The sequence below is a fragment of the Mauremys mutica genome, chromosome 11 (assembly GCF_020497125.1).
Source record: "Mauremys mutica isolate MM-2020 ecotype Southern chromosome 11, ASM2049712v1, whole genome shotgun sequence".
Taxonomy (NCBI): domain Eukaryota; kingdom Metazoa; phylum Chordata; order Testudines; family Geoemydidae; genus Mauremys; species Mauremys mutica.
Window position 1 is genome coordinate 75,423,310 of NC_059082.1, and position 20,474 is coordinate 75,443,783.

Consider the following 20,474-nt stretch of genomic DNA (forward strand, 5'->3'; position numbering starts at 1 on the left):
CACAGCCCCTAGATCAATGCCTCCACCTCTGAGAAGTGTAGCTAATCCATACCCTATTCCGGAGTAGGAATATTTTCTCAGATAAAATTTGAATGTTCTTTCCCTTCAGTGCAGACTGCCACACACAACAAACTGCTGTGCGGAAGGCCATTGTTCATTGCGACAAACAAGGATGAAAATGCCTAGACTTCCAGTTCTCCATCGTAGGGCACATGGCGTCAGAATGACTCTAGGGCTCTGGACTGACGGACATTAATGAGCTCACTGTGTATTGCCATTGTATTGCTAGGATACAGTACATCATGGGCATGACAACTCCGTGCTATGGTGTTCTCCAGCAACATCCTTCCTGCTGGAGACAGCAGATGATGGGTGGGAGAGGGAGGAGAGAGGGTAACCAGTTGCCTACTGGGGCAGGGCTCTTAAGGGTGGATAGGCTGGAGAGCCTGTCCCAGCTTTAGTGCCTAATAAAGACCACGTTTGGTGATTTCCATTGAAGAAATTCTGACATCATTCACGACCTGCAGTTTGGTGATAGCCGAGAGCTGTTTCTGCCGATGCTTGTACTGGAGGATTTTGTTTTCATCAATGGAAACATGGAAATAGTCTGGGTCAGAGTAGATTTCGATCTGAAAGAGAGAGAATGAGAGTTAGGATCTCCAGGTATTGGTCTGAAACATCACCAGAGAAGCTGATCCAGCACAAATGAAAGCATGTCTGATCTGTGGTCAATGACAACCCTCTAGGACACGGATGGGTGTGCTAGCCACCTTCCATTCAGACTAACTACGGGAACAATTATAACACCCCTTTGTTTAGTGGTAGCTGAAACCACGGCCCAGAGACTAGACTGAATGCAAACACAGGGGCTTTGGGTTCATTGGTGGAGATGGGAAATGGCAAAGCAGAATAACTAGCATCCATTTGGCATCCAGGGAGTGTGCAAAACAAATGTAGTTTACACCAGTGGTTCTCAACCAGGGTACATGTACCCCTGGGGATGTGCAGAGGTCTTCCACGGGAGTACGTCAACTCATCTAGATATTTGCCTAGTTTTACAACAGGCTACATAAAAAGCACTAGCAAAGTCAATAGAAACTAAAATTTCATAGAGACAGTGACTTGTTTATATTGCTCTATATACTATACACTGAAATGCAAGTACAATGTTTATAGTCCAATTGATTTATTTTATAATTATATGGTAAAATGAGAAAGTCAGCAATTCTTCAGTAATAGTGTGCTGTCACTTTTGCATTTTTATGTCTGATTTTGTAAGCAAAGAGTTTTTACGTGAGGTGAAACTTGGGGGTACGCAAGACAAATCAGCCTCCTGAAAGGGGTACAGTAGTCTGGGAAGGTTGAGAACCACTGGCTTACACTGATTTTTGGTGTTCTGAGGGGATAAATCAGGTCTGCAGTGCCCCAAAGGCATTGTGGGTATAATTTAAAGTGTGTGTGTGTGAAGGGGGGCATGCTTTGTCTGACCCCCTCTTGTTAATTTATTTTCCTGCTAATCACATATGCCCTTAATCCATCCACTTGCCTTGTACATTACATTTGCTTTGCACAGCCCCTGTATAGCATGGCAGTGCAAGTCCCACCACTTAACCGCTTACATCTGTTTATAGTCATCTTATACCTGATGTGCAGCTGACCTTACCATTTACATCCCTGCTAAACGGAGCCCAGGGGGTTACACCTGCACCTTTATTCCAGGCCCAGAGTGCTAACTAGGTCAAATTTCTGTTCTCCTATTTTGTCATTGGAGTTAATGAAGTCGGTGGAGTTACTCCAGGTTCACAACAGTGTAACTGAGCAGGACTGTGCATTGAAGGAAGGATTGAATGATTTGTGCTGCTGGTCCCAACTCCAGGGCTGGCAGTCGTGTGTCTCTCCCAGCAGATTTGTGGGTTGATATTGAATTACCTGGAAAGGTTCCTTTACTTTTAGGGGGAAGGTGTCAGTTACTTCTTCCGGCCCCCAGCGGTTGGATAGGAAGGAGTTGCAGATGATTTTGGAGTCAGCGAAGCGAGGGTTAAAGTGGAAAGCGATTTGGTCTCCTGCATTGCAGAGGAAATTAATTTCAAACCTAAAAAAACAAGAGAAATGAGTGATTCAAACCCATGAAGCCTGGCAGCTGGGTCCCATGGGACACCGTGAGGCTCTGAAAAATGGCTGCAGATAATGCCCTTACATATTTGCATTGGAGCTTGTTTCACCTTTAAGTATCACGCTCCAGCCAGGACACAGACCCTCTGGGTACGATGCCTCGAACTGTGAACGAAAAAAAACCACTCAGCAATGGAGGGAGACAAGGTGGGGGAGGTGATATTGTTTATTGGACCAACTTCTGTGGGCGAGAGAGATAAGCTTTCCAGCAATAAAGAAACACATCTCATCTTTCTCCCCTGCCCTCTCTCTCCTTTCCCATTCCCTCCACAGCTTTATTACTGGGTCACTTTTCATCCTCGCTCTCTTTCCCATCTTCTCTTCCTCTTGTCTTCGACTTCCTCTCTCCCCTCCAGCTCTTTGTCACTCAGCAATGCCATAAAATAAACATAAAGCAGCTCAGCCTTTTTTGCTTTCAGAATTCTTCTTTCTCTCCAGTCCAGCCCAGCTTTTTATAAAAGATGTTTTGGGGTGGCCAATCCCGTTTCATCTGCTGATAGCTGAGAAATCACTGCTCTGCACCAACTGGCAGAGAAATGCCAGGGCTCTTGCTGCAAAAAACCTGCATAAAATCCTGTTTGCCAAGAAATCAAGGAAATTCTTCTTCCCTGCCTCATCCTCAACAGTGCAAAATCTTCAGAGTCCTGAGCATGAGACTTTGAGGTGCTTTGAGGGATGGTTGGAATGGCAGGAACTGATCAGAGGGGAATAGTGAATCATAGACATGGGCCGTCAAGAGGTCACTTTCCATCCCTCCATATTAAGGCAGGATTAAGCATACCTAGCCCATCCCAGACAGATGGTTGTCTAACCTGTTCTTAAAAGCCTGCACTAAGGAAGATTCCACAGCCTCTCTTGGTAACCTGGTTATGTGCTTCTTTCCTTATAGTTAGAAAGTTTTTCCAACTATCCAACCTAAATTTCCCTGTGCTGCAAACTAAGTTGATTGCTTCTCCTCTTGGCTTTGGTGGACATGGAGAACAACTGATGACCATCCTCTTTCTAACAATCTTTTACATATTTGAAAACTGTTCCCCCTCAGCCTTCCCTTCCCTAGACGAAAGGTGCCCAGTTCTTTCAACTTTTCTTCAGAGGTCATAGTTTCCAAACCTCTTATCATTTTTGTTGCTCTCCTCTGGACTCTTTCCTATTTGTTCATGGTTTCCTTCAAGTCAGTGGAACATGGGCAGCTGGATAAGCGCCATCACTGTTACGCACCTCATGCTTTCCAGGCTGGGATCTTTGTCCAGTCTCAGGAGTTAAACTCATGTAAAAGACGAGAGAGCAGGTTCGTTTCTCAATAATTCATGTTTCTGTTGAACAACCCATTTTTTATAAGAAAGTCTTGACATTTCCTCCCATTTCTGATGCTCCTATGCACTGACTCTCCCTCCTGTGCCTTACACAGCAGCACCACCACTGAAATGCAGCCGGCTCCACTAAGGGTGGAGGGCAGGAGCAAAGGGGCCCACAGCTCAGCACAACACAGTGGGAAAAAGAGGAATTCTGGCTATGAAAAATTAGTCAAGCCACCATTCTTCTGGAAAATACCCTGGGATCTGTCATGTCCATGCTGAGCAGATGGGACCTGAGGTGTCACAATCTCCCTAGTAAGATCCTCACCCAGTGAAGTGCTGGGGCTCAGCGTATCTTCCTCATAAGGATTTGGAACAGGGAGCTGAAGTAAGTGATGAATTCATGTGAAACAGCTCGCCCTCTTCCCCATACTCCCAGGGGAATGAGACCTGCTTCCCTTCGCTAGCGGTATTCCCACTCTACCCACCACTGACCACCTGTGGTTGTCAAGTGCCTAGCACAAAGGGATCGTGGTCTGTGGCTGGGGGTCCTAGGTGCTACCACAGCACAAATAATAAATAATAATAAACTCTCATGGTCCCTTTTATTACAATCCCCTTCCCCCCACTGAATGATGCTCATCCCCATCGCTGGGAGAAATCACTCCTGGTTTTGGCAGACACTCTGGGGTTCTGCTCCAGTCCCAGATCTCACTCCCCGTTGTGTAGAGCGTTCAGTCTCTCTCCCTCAGGGGCTTCACTTATCCAGTCCCTTTACTCTGCCACTGGATTCCATTCAAACCAGGCCTAGCGTCTCCCGGATGCACACGTCCTTAGGGCAGGAGCTGAAACGCAATCATCTCGGACAGCTCCACTGTTAATCTCCAGCCTCCTGTCTACTTCTAAAGACGGCGCCCACTAAACACTTACCCGCCATTCTCATGCTGCTGGTTGCCCCCACCCCACACACCGGATATGATGATACTCACACATTTTGCCCCCTTAGAAACACTTGGGTCATGCAAAGCTGATGGTAAGGTGTAAGCAGGGTGGACGTCATGCTGGATCCCAATCTGGGCTTCACTTGGATCTCACCTCTAAAGTCACTACAGCACGTACGGCAAAACGTGCTCCACATCCCCACAACAGCAACTCCCTCTCGGATACTGGTTGTCCCGGGAGAGATTATTTTAGCGTACAAAAGACAGACACCTGCTCGGGTTGCTCCACTAGACACTGGGCCAGATTCTGATCTCAGCACAACACTGTCATTCTGGAATAACTGCAGTGAAGTCAGTGGTGTTAGTCTGGATTTACACCAGTCTAACTGAGACCACAATCTGGCCAGTTGCCCTAAAACGTCCTTCTGTACTCGATTATAACAGAGATACATTTTGGGGCTCATTACTGGAACAGAAGGGCAGCCCTATAAGCAGAACCCCCATGAACCTGTTGGTTTCTAGCTTTGCTCTGGCCAGATTTCTGGTTTTTTCCCCCAGCTGCAATGCTCTTTCTTTATCTATCCTGTGCTTGAATTATCAGAACCCTAGACACTGACCACTAGTTTGAGCTGGTGAGTTATGCCAGATGCTGGTCCCTCTCCCTTACCCGCAGTGCCATCTTGCTCGCCTGCCTTTCCACTGTCAGACCGATCCACAGCGGGATGTTCAGCCAGCAAGGCCTGATATAAGGGCTGCTGACCACGTGTGTGTGTGTGGGGGCGGGATTATCAGAGACAGAGGAGCGAGCTAGCCTCCTGACCCTTGGTGGGAGGAGAAGAATGGAAAAATCCACTCCCTGCCTGCCTTGCAAAGTCAGACTGTTCATTCTCTCAGCACTAATCCAGACTTTGTGTTCTTGCTTACAATAGCAACAGCAACAAAACAATCCAGAATGGGGACATGGTGGCATCATTTTATTACAGTGAAGCAAGGGTAGAGAGTTTGAGTTGCAAACCCAGATAACACCTGGTGGTCTTTATTGCACTAGGCCTTCCTTTGGTTAGGATGGGTCTCCTGAGTGGGAATAGCTGGGAAGAAATCCCTGTGGGTTAATCCCCTGGGAGATTCTGCCACAGGCTAGGACAAGACTCCTGGGGAGAGAGAGAGGTGACTGGGGAGAAGTCACCTGGAGGGGAGAAGTTTGATTATACCAGTGGTCCATGCCCTGGGCAGGAATGGACTGCCGAGGGAGAGCAGACATGATCTCAAGTTGGTAATTCTGTCAGTGTGTGTGTCTCCAAAATCTATCTTGTTTTGGGTGTTTTTGTAAGATAAAGCACTTATATTCAAAACCTAACTAACGCTTTACCAGGACATTTTATCTAATGGAAAAATCTGTGCAACAGCAGTTGAGACTTCATACATTAGTAAATATACATATTGTATCAACATAAAACACCTGTAACTCAGCTTTGATGTGCTGAACTTCTAAGTAAGTAGCAAAGCATATCCAAAGCACACATGTAGTAGGTCAAAAAGCCATGTGTCACCATTGTTCCTCCAGTTTCAAGTTGGTGGAGCTCTACTGGAACATGATTGGGGAGAATATTAGTCTTCTTGGTTCACATAGCTACTCTGGGGAAAATAGTAACCATGCCTCTTTCCCTCTTCTCCCTCCTCTGTGTTGCCCCCGCCAGAGGAGGAGGATTTCTGTGTATGCGGGAGGAATTTTGCCCATTTGTTTTTTTCTAATTCTTTGTAATTTGTAATCCTGTCTTAGAATCAGCTGATTCGAGCTCTGTCACAGCCGCTTTTCCGCCTCACAGCCCCCTTGCTGCTTCCGATAGGCAGAACCGGACAAAGCCTGGATTGTCAGCAGCGCATTAGGATTTAACACTCTGCTGGTAACAGCACATTGCATTGACCCCTCTCTTCGCACGGTGCAATCCATCGTATTTTGGGGCTGAGCGGATATTTCCCAGAGCTGAAAGGCACCAAGCCAAGGACTGCAATGAAATGAAAACTAAGAGCCGCTATAGAGATTGGTGTAAGAGTGTGGCTGGCTGTGAGGGGCTCTCACAGCAATTCCAGTTCTGCCTCTCACAGCAGGGGTCACTGCTGAGACTGGTGCAGGAGTTCAGTATTATGTACATGAGTGTGTGTGTGTCTTTGGGAGAATCAGAACTATTCCTATTCCCGCCTCCCCCAGCAGGAGTCACTGCAGAGCAGCCTTCCCCAGCATGTGGAATGCATCGCTCTGGAGGGGAGTGAAGAGTGGCAGTGAAAGCTTTCCCCGTGCCGCCCTGCTAAGATAGTGGGTTGAACGGGGGCGCAACTGGTTTTCTTTTCCTGGGGGGCTCAGCTTTCCAATGTTCTGGAAATGCCACTGTGGGGAACGGCGCAGAAGTGCTGGGTGAGGGGGACTCGTATTGCACAGCACCGCTGCAGAGCACTGGCTGTGGGGAATCCCATGGCTGCTGCAGTGGTGCAGGAACAATTTTTATAGTTGGGGGTGCTGAAGGCAGAAACCATGTATTTGGGGTGTTATTATTCCATCAAGCAGGGGATGCGGCAGCACCCCTAGTGCCAGCACCTCTGACCTGTTGTAATATCAGTTTCTCTCAGCTGGAAGCATGGTGAGGAATTGCCTATTTAACACACATCTTCAGATGAATTAACTTCAGCCAGGGAATACCTCTACACGGGCCAAAGACAGAATTTCAGGTAGGACTGCCTCTGTGTCCCCCAAAATAGGTACACTTGTGTCTATAAGGTGATTATAGACCATGTATAACAGCTGCATATTGCAAGGTTTTTTAAGTGACTGCATAAATGTACTCCTGTATTTAAGCTTACAGCATAAGCCCCTAGCTCTTGTGGTTGCAACAATAAATGTAAAAATGTGAACAGAAGGTAACTAGATGCAATGACACTAATAATAATACCTGGCTCTTATAAAGCACTTTTAATCAGTAGATCTCAAAGTCCTTTACAAAGGAGGTTGGTTTCATTATCCCTGTTTTGCAGATGGGGAAACTGAGGCAACAATAGGTAGGTACCCAGCAGCGGAGCTGGGAATAAAACCCAGTTCTCCTCAGTCCCAGGCCAGTGCGCTGTCTACTAGGCCACACTGCTCCCCCGCTGTTAGAATATACTGCCTGATATCTGCCTGAGTCTGCAGCCAGCCTGAAACAATAGCTCTGAGAGAAGTGTGAACTGTTTTCATTCACTTCAGCATGATGTTAACTCTAAAGCCTAACAACATTTAATATCAACATTAAATATTTCACCAGTGATCCTTCAAGCACAGCTATCTAGCCCCCCTGCTTATCCGTCATTGCTGCTGTAGCACTGGCAGATATGGGGGTGGTTCACTGAGGCAGCTGGTTGCTATCAAGGGTAGTTGGGGTAAGAAATGAGGAATTCAAACATCCACCACCACCAGCACAACCCACAGATGTATGCCTCCACCACCCCTGCCCAAAAGGGAGAAAGCAAATAGATGCCTCTTTCCCAGCACCAACTAGCCTCCTATGCCAGATACTCCCTGTGCCAAGATGGGGTTTGGAGGAATCTTTCTGTGCGTGCCTACTGCATGTTCCCAATGCCGGTGGTAGGGAAACCTCAGATAAACCAGAAGGATCATCGCAACCAGCTGGGTTGTAACTTGTGCCATATGGGAGGCTGCTGTTTTCTGCAAGTCCCTGGGTTCCCTGTGACTGAGGATGGATCATATTGTGCTACATGGTGGGATTTTACTGGGGCTAGGTTTCCCCTGCCGGATGGGTTCTTCTACCCCTGCTTACTGGAAGGTTTCCCTGTTTCGGATGTCAGGTGTTGGGTTTCCCATGCCAGTGATGTTTAACTGGGCCACCGTGAGGGATTTCCTTATGTCTTCTGGTGACCTCCTTGAACCACTTGGAAGGATTTGCCATACCACCTGCAGGGTTCCCCTCTGCCAGCTGAAAGTTTCCTCCCTTCCAGGTGGATGATCTTTCCATGCCAGGGGAAGGGTTTTCCATGTCAGCTGAGGGATGCCTTGTGCCATCTTGCTGTTTCCCCAAGTCCTTTCAATTGCTGGGGTTGCTAGTGGCTGGCTGCTGTGCATTGCCCTCTTTTGATGGTGCAAATGCATAAAAAACACGTGCTATATTTCCCCAGTGGTAGCCTGGCATGTTCCATGATTGATCTGGCAGGAATTCACAGGTTGTGGTTAGACTGTCCTAACTGGATGGTGTCTTTTTCCTTGCATGCACGCAGGGCCTCAAGGGCGATGTTGTTTAATGTATTTGTTTTGATTCCAGTAGGTAAAGAGAGCTTCTATCCCAGGCTCTGGTGCCCTGGACAGATTGTTAAAACCATAGTCCAGCAGAGAGACAAACCAACAACCTTTCTCGCTGCTAAAGAAGGCAAGCTACAAACCTGAGATGTGCTCACCAGAGCGACCACAAAACCCGAACCCCCTCAGCTAAAAGTCCCCCCCACACCCTCAACCAAACCTGCCCCACTCAGCAGATTTCAGGCCTCTCCAAATAGGCTTTGCAGCAGGGCCTAAAGACCCACAGGTTCAGGCTATTTTAGACCAGTTGGGGAGCTCAGTGCCACTTGCAGAGAGAACCCTGCTACCAGCTCATTCCTTTCTCACCACAGGGGGTTCAGCTCAAGCACCCACTCCTCTGAGTTCAAGTGTGGCATGGCATGGATGAGGGCTCAGGGAAGAGATCCCAGACCATTTAGGGCTTTATAGGTCAAAATCATTTGACTCAACCAAGAAGCAGCCAGTGCAGATTCCAGAGCACATAACATTTAAGAAGTAGGTCTTTTGCTCCAGCTGTGGTTTCAAAGTTGATTTAAGATGCGGCCCCTTGTAGAGCACATGGTAAAAAAGACTCCAAGAGGCAGGAGGGAGTCAGGGAAAAGCAATACAGAGTACCAGGTGCCTGGCGGGAGAGACATGAGCAAGTATGAAAACAGCTACAGGTCTCTCGCAACTTACACGCATTTAACATGCGCGATTTCAACTATACGTGTACGGCCGGAGTGGGGGCGTGGCCTCAAGCAAGGGGCGTGGCCTCAAGATTTAATGGTCCTGGGGCACCAGCTGTGGCTGGGAGTCCCAGGGCCTTTAAATCACCCAGGGGGCTCCCAGCTGCAGAGGTGGCTGGTAGCCCCTGGGGCGAACTAAAGGGCCCGAGGCTCCAGCCACCGTGGAGCTCCGGGCCCTTTAAATGCCAGCCCCAGCCCGGCTGCCAGAGCTATGGGCGGGATTTAAAGGGCTCCTACGGGCTCCCCACCGTGGCGGGAAGCCTGGCGGAGCCTTTTAAACCCTGCCCGCAGCTCCGGTGGCGGGGCCGGGGCCAGCATTTAAAGGGCGGCGGTGGAGCCCGGTGGAGTCCTTTAAATAACTCCCCCCACCGCCCGGCTGCAGGCGCTGCGGGCGGGGTTTAAAGGGCTTGGGGATATAATTTTGGCTATATGCGGTTTTCCTTCACGCGATAACTGCGGAACCGAACCCCCGCCTAAAATGAGACTTGCGTGTATGTAGTTAGACATCTTTATTCAACAGACTCCATTCACCTCACCATTAGGTGGCGGTGAGAAATACACACCTTGTGACAGGTGGCTGGCAATGTTCACAATAAACAAATGTACTGGAGCAGTAATACCAGTTCTGTGCTACAGATGGCAGCATCGGGCAACACAATAGAGGCGGGAATTTGAGACCACTTCAGGGGAGGGAGTCATGTGGCAAAGCTCAAAGTATCAAAGACAAGGCTAGACTGGTTACCAAACTCAGACTCTGTCCATTCCTCGCAGCCTGTGAACTGGCCTGTTGCTATTCACACGCAGTTCAGAATCATTCCGATTGGTTTCCAGAAGAGGCACTGGACTATACACTCGATCAGATTCACTCTTTGTCCTGCTTCCCCACTGGCGGGGACTTACAGGTCTCACTCCAAAGTGTCCCCGCTTGTCCTGTCTCAGTCTGGTTCTCCTGTGAAAAGGCCAGACTGAAAACAAAGGAGGCCACTGTGTTGGGTTTTAGCAGAGCCTGTTTTAGGGGCAGTGGAAGGGTCTATGGTGGAAACGTCTCTCTTTCTACATATGGAGGTGCCATATTTAAGTCTCATTACCGCCATATGGGCACTACACCGCTCTCTCTCTGCACACAGCCCCAAGCGGTTGCAGCCTCTTTTTGGAATCAGAGGCCTTTAAAAACACCTGCTTAGATGACAGAAAGGCCTGTCCTGGAAGGATCAAATCCCAGTCTAGTTCTAGCACACAAAACATGGGCAGGCAGGAGCTCCCGCCGCAGATGGTAGCTTCGCCGATTCTGGCATTTTCCATTTAATCCCTAGAAGCTCTGTGAGGGCTGGAAATGGCGGGAGAGCTGGCACAGACGGCCCACCGGGGCTGTAATTTAACGTGTTCTCTGTGCTTGTTCTGAGCAGGGTTAAAGGGCATGGGAGTTACAACATGGAGTGGGATTATGCTCGTGTGCTCACCATTGTCGTCCCAGTGCCCGAGGAGTAGCAACAGTGGGAAATTGGGAGTCAACACATCCACCAAGTTGCAGCCTAAATGGATTTTTGGGCACCCAACTTGAGACACTTTGAAGGGGCCTGAAAGGCAGAGGGTGGGTGGTTCAGCATTTACTGCACAGCAGGCCCCAGGTTGTGCAACAAGATCAGTGGAAGAAAAGGCCTCTGTTGTTCTGCAGGCAAACTGCTGCTGTGAGTGATGTGAAAGCAAACAGCATTCACCTGACCTGTAAAAGATGCTTAACCAGAGACCAGTTTGACAGGTGTGCCTTTATTTACCTTCCTGTATTCTTCCTTCTGTGTCCCTATGCACAACTAATCTTAGCAACTGTTTGTTTAGCCACTAGGGGAGGAGAGTGTAAATATGTTTAAAGGCTTTGTGGATAGAGGGATGAGGGTAGCAGGTGATTAGCTTGGAACCTCTTAAAGCTTCCTGCACTGTTTCCAAGGACACTGAGTATGTATCACATGCGTACAGGAGAGTCTACCACAGTCCCCATCACACAAGTTTATACTACATAGCCCCATCAATATATTAACACTGATCATTATTAATAATACAGTAATGAAGCACCCCGACTCCCTTATTTGAGGGCATGCACATTATTAAGATCTTACTTTATGTATATTATTTGGGGCCCTGTGCAACTGGGTGATCACACATACAACTGAGTAAAACAAGAATAAAAAATCACTCTACATGCTACTCCTCTGCAGGTATTCATACAATATGGCCTGGTTCATCAGCTGCTGCAATGGGACACAGGGGAACTCTATTCTATTCCTAGCTCTGCCATTCATCTACTGCGTGATCACTAGCACGTCAGTTTGCCTCTCTTTCACTTCCCAGTCTTTCTCTGTCTTGTCCCTTTAGTTTGCAAGCTCCTCAGGGCAGGGATTGTATCATCCTATGTGCTTACACAGTGCTTAATGCAATGGGGCCTTGGTCTAAGTTAGGACTCTAGGCATTACACTAATGCACAAAATATTAGTAATAAAAATACTGCACAGAGGTAAGGACCAGATGCTGTAAGGGCCACATGCAATGTCCATTCGGTCCAATGGAAAGACTCCTATTGGCTTTAGGGTGACCAGATGTCATGATTTTATAGGGACAGTCCCGATTTTTGGGTCCTTTTCTTATATAGGTTCCTACTACCCTGCACCCCCTGTCCCGATTTTTCATATTTGCTGTCTGGTCACCCTAATTGGCTTTGATGGGATTTGGATCAGCCCCTTAGTGTGCAACAGTCTCTCTCTCTTCAAATGAGACAGATTGTTGCCACAATTAAGATGCAGACCAGTAGAATCCCATAAAAATAGTGCATCATGCAATGTAGCAAGAGAAGCGGCAAGAGTTAACACCCACAGGCTCGCCCTGTATCTGTCAAGCTTCATATTAAAATATATTGATGGAGTTTCAAATATGTTGTTAACGTGTCCGTTTTGTGAGTCCACAAGGGGCAGCCAAACCATGGGAAATTGCTTCATCACTTGAGGTTTTGCTCATTTGTTTTGTCAGCTTTTCCATTATTTAGGCTGTCATCACAGTGTCCCACAGTGTTCTCAGTTAGGCAACAGCAGCCGGGGGCTCTCTTTTTCCCCAAGGCTCATCCAGGCTGCATCTTTGCTGAAGCCACTGGATGTGAAGTTCCGTTTATGTTGGAAGGAGGAAAGATTGTTTTCAGACAAGTGCCTAGGGATCAGAGGGTACATGTACACTGCAATAAAAACCTGTGGCACAGAGTCTCAGAGCCCAGGTCAATTGATTCCAGCTTTCAGGGCTCAGGGTGCAAGACTAAAAACTGCAGTGTAGACATTCAGGCTTGAGCTGGAGTCTGGCTTCTGAGACCCACCCCCCCTCACAGCCCGGGCTCCAGCCTGCGCCCAAACATCTACACTGCAATTTTTAGCCCAGCAGCCTGAGCCCCACAAGCCAGAATCAGCTGGGACCCACTGAAGGGAAATGGTAAAACTCCCCTTCACTGACCAGGATCTGTGTTTTAAAATGCTTTGAGATCCTTGGATGGAAGGCGCTAGAGAAATACAAAGTGTTTCTCTTTTAAGACAAGCTGCCTCTTAAAGGAAGACTGTACCACTCCAGCCCCCATGGGGGAAATTAGGAAATGTTACTCTGGGAGTTTGGCTTATGATTTGGGATTAATATACTCTCATATGAGGATTCCCCTTAAATGTGAGTAAAGTGACCCTTCTGCCTCATCCCTGCCAACATGCCAGTGTGATGGCCACTCTCATGGTTGACACACAGGGACCTCTGGAGCTAAAATCATCGGCTGTTACAGCTTGAGCTAAAGGACCAGGACTCTGCAGCTGGGGCTGCAACAATTCATACCCTCTGCAGATCAGCACAGACAGGACCTGTTACACGAATGCTCTCATCAGTGGATTACATCAGTGAGATAAATGATCTGTTTATATTTTCTTAAGAGGTGAGGCCCCTTGGAACAACCAGTGATTCTCCTGTCAGTTACACAGGGGGAGGATGTTAGAGGCTACAGAGGCATCTCTTCATCAAGGGATCTCTCATCATTTCATACAAGTAGGTGTAGGTTCTAGGCCCAATTTGGGTGACTCCTTGCATAATCTGGAAATCAGTCCCCTAGATCTGAGGGTTTGGAGCATTGCCATTACTGCTGTCCCCAAAATCCTTTTGCAGCCTGGTGTTAGGCTTGAGCTGGAGAAAAGCCAACAGTGGGACTGGGATGGAATGACATTTATTGCAAAGGGTTTCTTTAGCCAGCAGTTGATCAGCCTGAAATAATTGCCCTATTACCTGCAGGCCTGATTTCTCCTGCTGCTCCTAGGGGTCTTTCCTAACTAGGGGTAACAGAGACGTCTCAGGGCTGGCTTTGGCCCTTGCCATGTTCCTGAGGCTGCACGTGGGTGTGTGCTATGTGCCCATTCATGGTGGTCACTGGCTTAGAGCTAAAACAATGACAGATCCTGGGAAAGGAGGGAGACCATGTGGGAATTCACCCTGTTCACTATTGATCCAGGGTCTCTGTGATACCTGGCTACTAGGGCAGGTAATTGGGTTCCCACTGGTATGTAGCCAGAGTTAGTCGATAGGTCCTGTCCCTTCAGGATAAGGCACCCCACAACTCCTAGTGTATTTAGCATGTGAGAGACTCTTTTGAATGTGGGGGGATCTGCAGCCCTTAGTAGCTAATCCTGTTTTTTACCCCCACCTAAAAGGCAAAGGGACACATTGGCAGAGGGGCCTTGGCTTGGCCTCCAGTTTTGCTCCTGCAATCAGCTGTGGGTACAAATAATGGCATGTCAATGTCTAGCTAACTTGATCTCCTGCCGCTTTTGTGTAATTTACCTGGAACATGGAAACCTCTCCAAAGAACTTGACTTCCCATATGGCACCAGGCATAAGGGTGTCGTGGGCACTAAACTCCACCCTTTCATGTGACTATGGGTTCAAAGTATTCATGAATGAAGTGCTGTTGTACTGGAACTAGCTGGTGTATTTTGGGTGGCAGGACCCCTCCCCCCCACCACTCAGCAAGGATCATGCTGAAGGTTATTAGATGGAAAGTGTCATCTGTAACTTCAGGATTTCTGAAGTTACAGATGACTAAGCCAGTGCTGTTTTCCTACCAGCTGTTCTCATTACTCCTGGGAGCTGTAAGAACCTGTAGTGCAAGGTGGGACGCAGCTTTCAGTGATTCAGCAGCTGGGAATGAGAACAAGAAAGGCAAGTGGAACAGACAGAGTGCTCAAGTGAGACATAATTCACTTGGAGCAGCCTCTTAGAACCTCTTCCCATCTGAGCACACTGTGTCCCACATGGGGAGGAGGCTGTCTCTGTACCCCGACACACTGGCAAGGTTGTTCTTCAGACAGCCTCTGGTACAGCCCCAAAGCCCAGAGTGCCCTCTTTCCTCCGTTGAGGTGAGGGGCATTGTCCCCACCCCTTTTGACCCCAGTGGTGCTGTCTCACGAGGATGGGGGGTATATCAGTACCTGCTTTCTCTCCTTACACAGTATGCGCCTGCTTCCCACTCCTTCCCCCACCGAGCCCTGCTTTAAGCAAGTAGCTGTTCTGTAGGCTCAGTTCCTCTGTGAGTCTGCAGCCAAAAGGGGCTTCTTCATTTCTAGTGGAATGTGGCTGGGATGTCAATGGCTGAGCATCTGCTTGAAGCCCAGTGAGTTAGAACACGAGTTCCCAAACAGAGCAGGTTCCCAGTCCCTCTTACCTTGACTATGTCATTGAGGTTCCAGAGAGGGAGGATGGTCCAGTGGTGAGAGCGCTAGCCTAGGGAATAGGAGGACCTGTGTTTGAGTCCCTGCTCTGCCATAGACTTCTTAAGTAAGTCACTTAGGCTCTTTGTGCCTCAGTTCCCCATCTGTAAAATGGGGATAAATTACTGCCCTGCCTTGCAGGGGTGTTGTGAGGAGAAATACATTTAAACAAAGATTGTGTGGTGGTCAGATACCACCATAAAGGGGCCATCTAAGTACCTTAGATAGGGAAATCTGTTCCTAGAGCAGCTGGTTATTGACCTAGCCATTACAAACAGGTGCATCAGGGGGGTTGTGACCACACTATCCTGCCCATATCACGTAAGTGTCTGTGTTGGAGGGACACTGGCTAGATGGGAGGGGGAGCTCTGGTATAGCTGAGAATAACTGCCCTACAGCATTGGTTCTGGGTCAGATCCAAATTGGGGAAAAGACCTTGAAAGGCTTCCACCATTTGAGGCTGATCCCTTATGTGAATAACTAGTTCACAAGGTTTCCAGCACCATTAAATCAGATGCCAGCCTCATCCTGACTGGCCTTTCCCACACATCCCAGCATGCAAATGGTCTTTACCCACCAGAAAGGTGTGTGAGCCCTGGCTGCTGCTGACATAACAATATCCCAGCAAACACACAGCCTAGGAGGGGTCAGAGCTGCTGGCAAGGTCTGTCATTCCAGCAAAGCCGTTCTCACCTACCTGCCTCCTGCATGGAGACCAGGATGTGCGGTTTTGCCTTGGGGCAGATCAACGGTGGATAGTCCTGGGACACAATAGGATGTGGCTCAGGTTATGGACTTGTTAGTAGTGCTGATGATGACAGATGCATGAGCCCTGCCCAGATCTGAAGAACAAATTTACTCAGTGACATCAAGGGCTTACAGAGTTCAGCAGAGGATGAGCTCCGGTCCCTGGAAGAGAAAAGCATCTAGGAACTAAGCAATAAGCTGCTGCTTGGCTACTGGTGCACACTGGTGTTTTTTGCAACGTCAGCCTTAGATCTTGCTATAATTGGGTTTGGGAACCAATCCTCCTCCAGAAGGTCCATACCCCATTCCTTCTTCCCCATGTCCCCACCCATAGCACCACCTCTGATCCCACCCGCAGGCTGCAACAGACATTACAGGCTGGATTCCAACCCGTCAGTGGCCTCTTTAATCAGATGTGGTGGTGTCAAGGGACCACAATGGCCCCGGGGGAATTTTCCTGGCACTGATGTAGTATAGAGTCACCATATGCAAACCTACGCTTCATCCCGTTCACGGCCGCTAGTGCAAGGATGGAGCTGGAGATGAAATAGTTGGAGCATTTTCTGCTGCAGCTATTCTGGGTGTTGATTAACCCAGAGGCAGCCTGGAATAAGGCTGCCATAAATTGGAGCAGCCCCTGGGGGTTGCTCTGATTTACATCAGCCCCAACTTCAACTCACCCCTGGAACTGCTCCAGCCCGCAGAAGGAATCCAGGAGGTACAAAGATGGCGCAGCACAAAACGAGGCCTGAGAGGTACAGTTTGGAATCAGACCCACCCTTTCCTAAACCCCACTCTCCTCGTCCCCTGTAAAGTGATGCTTCGACTGCACCTGCAGACTCTCCTGGGAGGTGTGGGGTTGCTGGAGGGTTACCAAAGCCCTGGTGACTCACAAGCCCGTGAGAGTCACTCTGTGGGTGTGAGCACATAGCGGCAGCAGCACCTAGCCACAGGTGAGCTGGAAGCTTGGTGGGATGATGCAAGCGTTACGCTGCATAGGGCTCTGTGAAGCCTCGGACAGGCACTAGTATTGGGAGTTAAATGCCTTGAAACACCAGGTCAGCCGTAAGCAACTAGTAAAGCAGATGGCCAGACAGTCAGGGGCCCCTCATTTGGGAGTTCTGTATCCCATTCAGGTTCTGCCGTTTACTGGCCAGCTCTACCTACCTCTCAGTTATTGGCACCAGAGACTAGCAGGCAAAAACTCACCATCAGACACCCCTCACCCCTTGGCAGTAAGACCAATGCACAAGGAGGCAAAGCATGGCCTAATTTTTCTTCCCCAGCAGCTTTAGCCCTGCCCTTGCCAGAGGCTCCATATTGTATGAGACTGGCCCCGTTATACCACTCAAAGTGCACCAGTAGCCATGTGACACCTCCCCCCACCCTTAAAGACATGCTTGACCCAGGGCATGAAATCCAAATGCCCTGGGACTTTGGGGAGGGTCAGATCCAGCTTCTCAGCTCAGGCAACTTCTGCAGCAGGTTTGGAGACTTTATATCTATAAACAGTTGCTAGGGAGAGACGTGGCTCTGACCTTTTTAGGGCAGATGGGGCTTCAGTTTTTTATTTTTTGTTTTTGGTTGACAAAGAACAAAACTGGAAAAATGAAAACGTTAGCCAAGATCTCCTTTTATTTAGGGAACTGAATTCATATGTTTCCTGATGTGACCTGGGTGACTCAACATGAGGTGACTCAGCACTGACTTATAAAAATTCAACTTCTCAAATCCTGGCGCAAGGGTGGGTCATTTTCTCTTGAAAGATGGAGCTCCTTAGTGGATGGCAACCCAGACATTCTCCTCATTTTGTGCAAGCTAAAAGATGCCTTGAGTCAAAGGCCTGGTACTGGGGTTCTGGCTGAGCTGCAGCCACCTGTCTGCTTCTGATCATTCTTCCCTGAATTTAAAAACATCTGGAACACACTGTTTTTTCCACGTGTTCAATGGTTTTAATCTCTCTTGGTCCAGCATAGGCCCCTCCACTTTTTTCTGAGTATTGTTATATATTTATTTATTTATTTGCATTGCATTAGCACTTTGGAGTATTGGCTTCTTATTTATTTTATTGCTGAAAAGAAGTGCAGATCTGGCTGTGAACGTCTCTAGAGTTTGGTGGTGTTTGGATCCAGGGTGTTGTTCAGGTCTCGCTCGCTTTCTGGTGTTTGATTGCATTGTTTTTGATACCGCTGTGCAGCACCCAAGCACTTTGGCTGGAGGTGGTGGCAAAAAGGGGTGTTTTATAAATCAAAGACTTATTAGACCAGGATTTCAGACAGAAAGGAAGCAATGGAAACTGGGAGGAAATAGGACAGTCCAGAGGCACATTTGGGATTTGGATGTCTGAGACTAGCTCAGTAAGGGGCCACAAACAGATTCCTTCAGAGGCAATCAAAATCCCAGCCTGAGTTTTTGCTGCTCCTGGAGCAATATTAGCTATGGGAATCTGTGTTTGCATCAAGCAGGAATGGATACGCTGCGGTGTATAATCGGTGAGCCATGACTCAAGCCCCTGCTCTGCACTTGCTACATTTCAGTTATGCTCAAAAATAAACAAGTCAAAAGAACCTCCTGGTGCTAGATTCTGCAGTTCCAGCTGTTTGGCTTTCACTTGGCTACACTACTAGTACACACCGGAGACCCTCTGTTCCATCCCTTGTCTCCTTGCACAGAGATGTGGCTGATGGGACAGGGTTTGGATTGTTCAAACAGCTCCAGCAATTAGAGCTTTCTCCTCCAGTGGGAGCTAGTTCCTCTATTTCCAGAGGGAAAAGCCCAAGGTGGGCTGTGAGATTCACAAAACCCAGGCCCTGGCTATTTAAAAGAAAAAGTTATAGTCCCTATTTTGCATGCATAAGGTAGCTTCACTAGTGCTACTTTCCCCTTTGGATGTTGCAGTCTCTCCTCTTACCCCTCCCACCCCACATTCACCACATTGTGGTTTACTCCTCTGGGAGGTTGAAACCCAACATTTTCAAGGCCATTATTAACGTTGCTCTCTAGCCAACAAATAGGGGATGCTGAAGTTAAGCGCAGCGGTCACCTTCCTTGTGGGGGATCAAGCCTGTTGCTTCCGCTAGAACATGTCTTCTGTCCTCCGGTCCAGACTGATATCTGGGATTCTAACCCAGCAATGCGTGGGGCAGTCCCTTGAGAAAGAGTGTGGGTGAAATCCTGGCCTGAAAGCCATGGCAAAGCTCTATATGTTCTCTTTGGCCTCTAAGAACCTTTCTCTAGCTTGTATGTGCTGCCTGCACTCCCCATCTCTTCTGTTTTGCATTTTAGGCAGATTTCAGCCTGGGGACGGGTTCCAGGCTCCCAGGGTTTGGTTGTGCTCTTCACAGCCTCTTTTTCTTTTTTTGTTAAATTGGGCTGCTTTAAGACATTTTTCTGGAGCTTTTACTGAATAGCAAAGAGGTTTCCAAAACATCTGGAACAACTCATGGAGCCGGAGTGGAATCTGTTCCTTCCGGTGGAAACGGGGCCCGAGCTGGGTTAATGCACTAGACCATCGCCTTTGGAGACCTCGGTTCAAGGCCTGACTCAGCTCACATATGAAATGGGTTTGAAAATTCCATGCTACTCCCAGGGGCCATTTGTCCGTGTGACAAAACCACCGCCCAACTTAGTATGATTGGCAGTCTCTGCTCCCCAGACCTTGGCCTGGAACGGCTGTGCAGCTGCAAGACAAGACTAAAGTGCACAGCCCTGCGGTGGATGAGGACTGCAACAGCAGGAGAATCTACAGGTTAGGATCCAGGTGCTTTGGCAGAGTTCTGTGAAAAGCTTGGAGAGCATCTAGCTTATACCATACCTGGCTCTAACGAACACTAAGTCATGTTCACACCTGTATGTGGAGTTGGGTTGTAAATGGCAGGGTGGAGGCTTTGGTGTCTTAGATCCAGGGGCTGCTCCCATTCCGTGAAGCAGTGAAAGTGTCTCAGAAGAAAACCAGCTGCCCATGCCCTTGCAGCCTGAATCATTTTCATATAGCTGTTAATTTGCTCCAGCTTGTCAACAGTTTGCACGCATTCTTGAACAGTGCAAACTGTTTTACTGACCAGCACATCCTGCACTTGTCCAGTGAGTACCAGGGAGTCTTTAACTTCTACCTGGGCAGCTTTTGGAGCTGGTAAGAGGCACCTGGGTTAAATATCCCAGTTGAAGGCTGGCACGTCTACCAGTGCTGCCCTGCAGTGTCAACACTGAGTGTGAGCCTCAGGCCTGATGAAAGACTTCGACCTACAGCTCTCTGAGCCATGGGGGAAAAAACAAAGTCTTGAGTGAACTAAATTGCCAACAAAATGTTTTACTTCCAAATTGGTCTATCTGTCCAAGGAGAAATGACATGACGAAGCTGAGGTCAGATTTAATCACACCAGACTGCCTTTGCAAATATTTAAATAACAGTTACTGGGTGCGGTGTCCTGACTCTCCGAGGCAGACGGGGCCTTTTTGTACCCTCAATTAACCTTCCCATTAGCAGCTGACGTCTTGGGCATAAA

General features: G+C 48.3%; 1 protein-coding gene across 1 annotated transcript; it reads right to left on the reverse strand.

The window, feature by feature from the left end:
* Window positions 1–464: 464 nt before the first annotated feature.
* On the reverse strand, window positions 465–5,087 carry GRIFIN (galectin-related inter-fiber protein). Its single transcript, XM_044979168.1, has 4 exons — window positions 5,076–5,087; window positions 2,198–2,277; window positions 1,930–2,092; window positions 465–629 (listed from the first exon to the last, which is right to left on the reverse strand). Exons 1-4 carry the CDS (start codon window positions 5,085–5,087, stop codon window positions 465–467), a joined length of 420 nt encoding a protein of 139 aa, XP_044835103.1.
* Window positions 5,088–20,474: the final 15,387 nt, after the last annotated feature.

What these genes read in the sequence shown, in the direction of transcription:
- GRIFIN (XM_044979168.1), bottom strand. An exon ending in ACAAGCTCCAATGCAAATAT is followed by an intron (nt 2,093 to 2,197) that starts GTAAGGGCATTA and finishes TTGTTTTTTTAG; the next exon opens with GTTTGAAATTAATTTCCTCT. An exon ending in AAGTAAAGGAACCTTTCCAG is followed by an intron (nt 630 to 1,929) that starts GTAATTCAATAT and finishes TCTCTCTTTCAG; the next exon opens with ATCGAAATCTACTCTGACCC.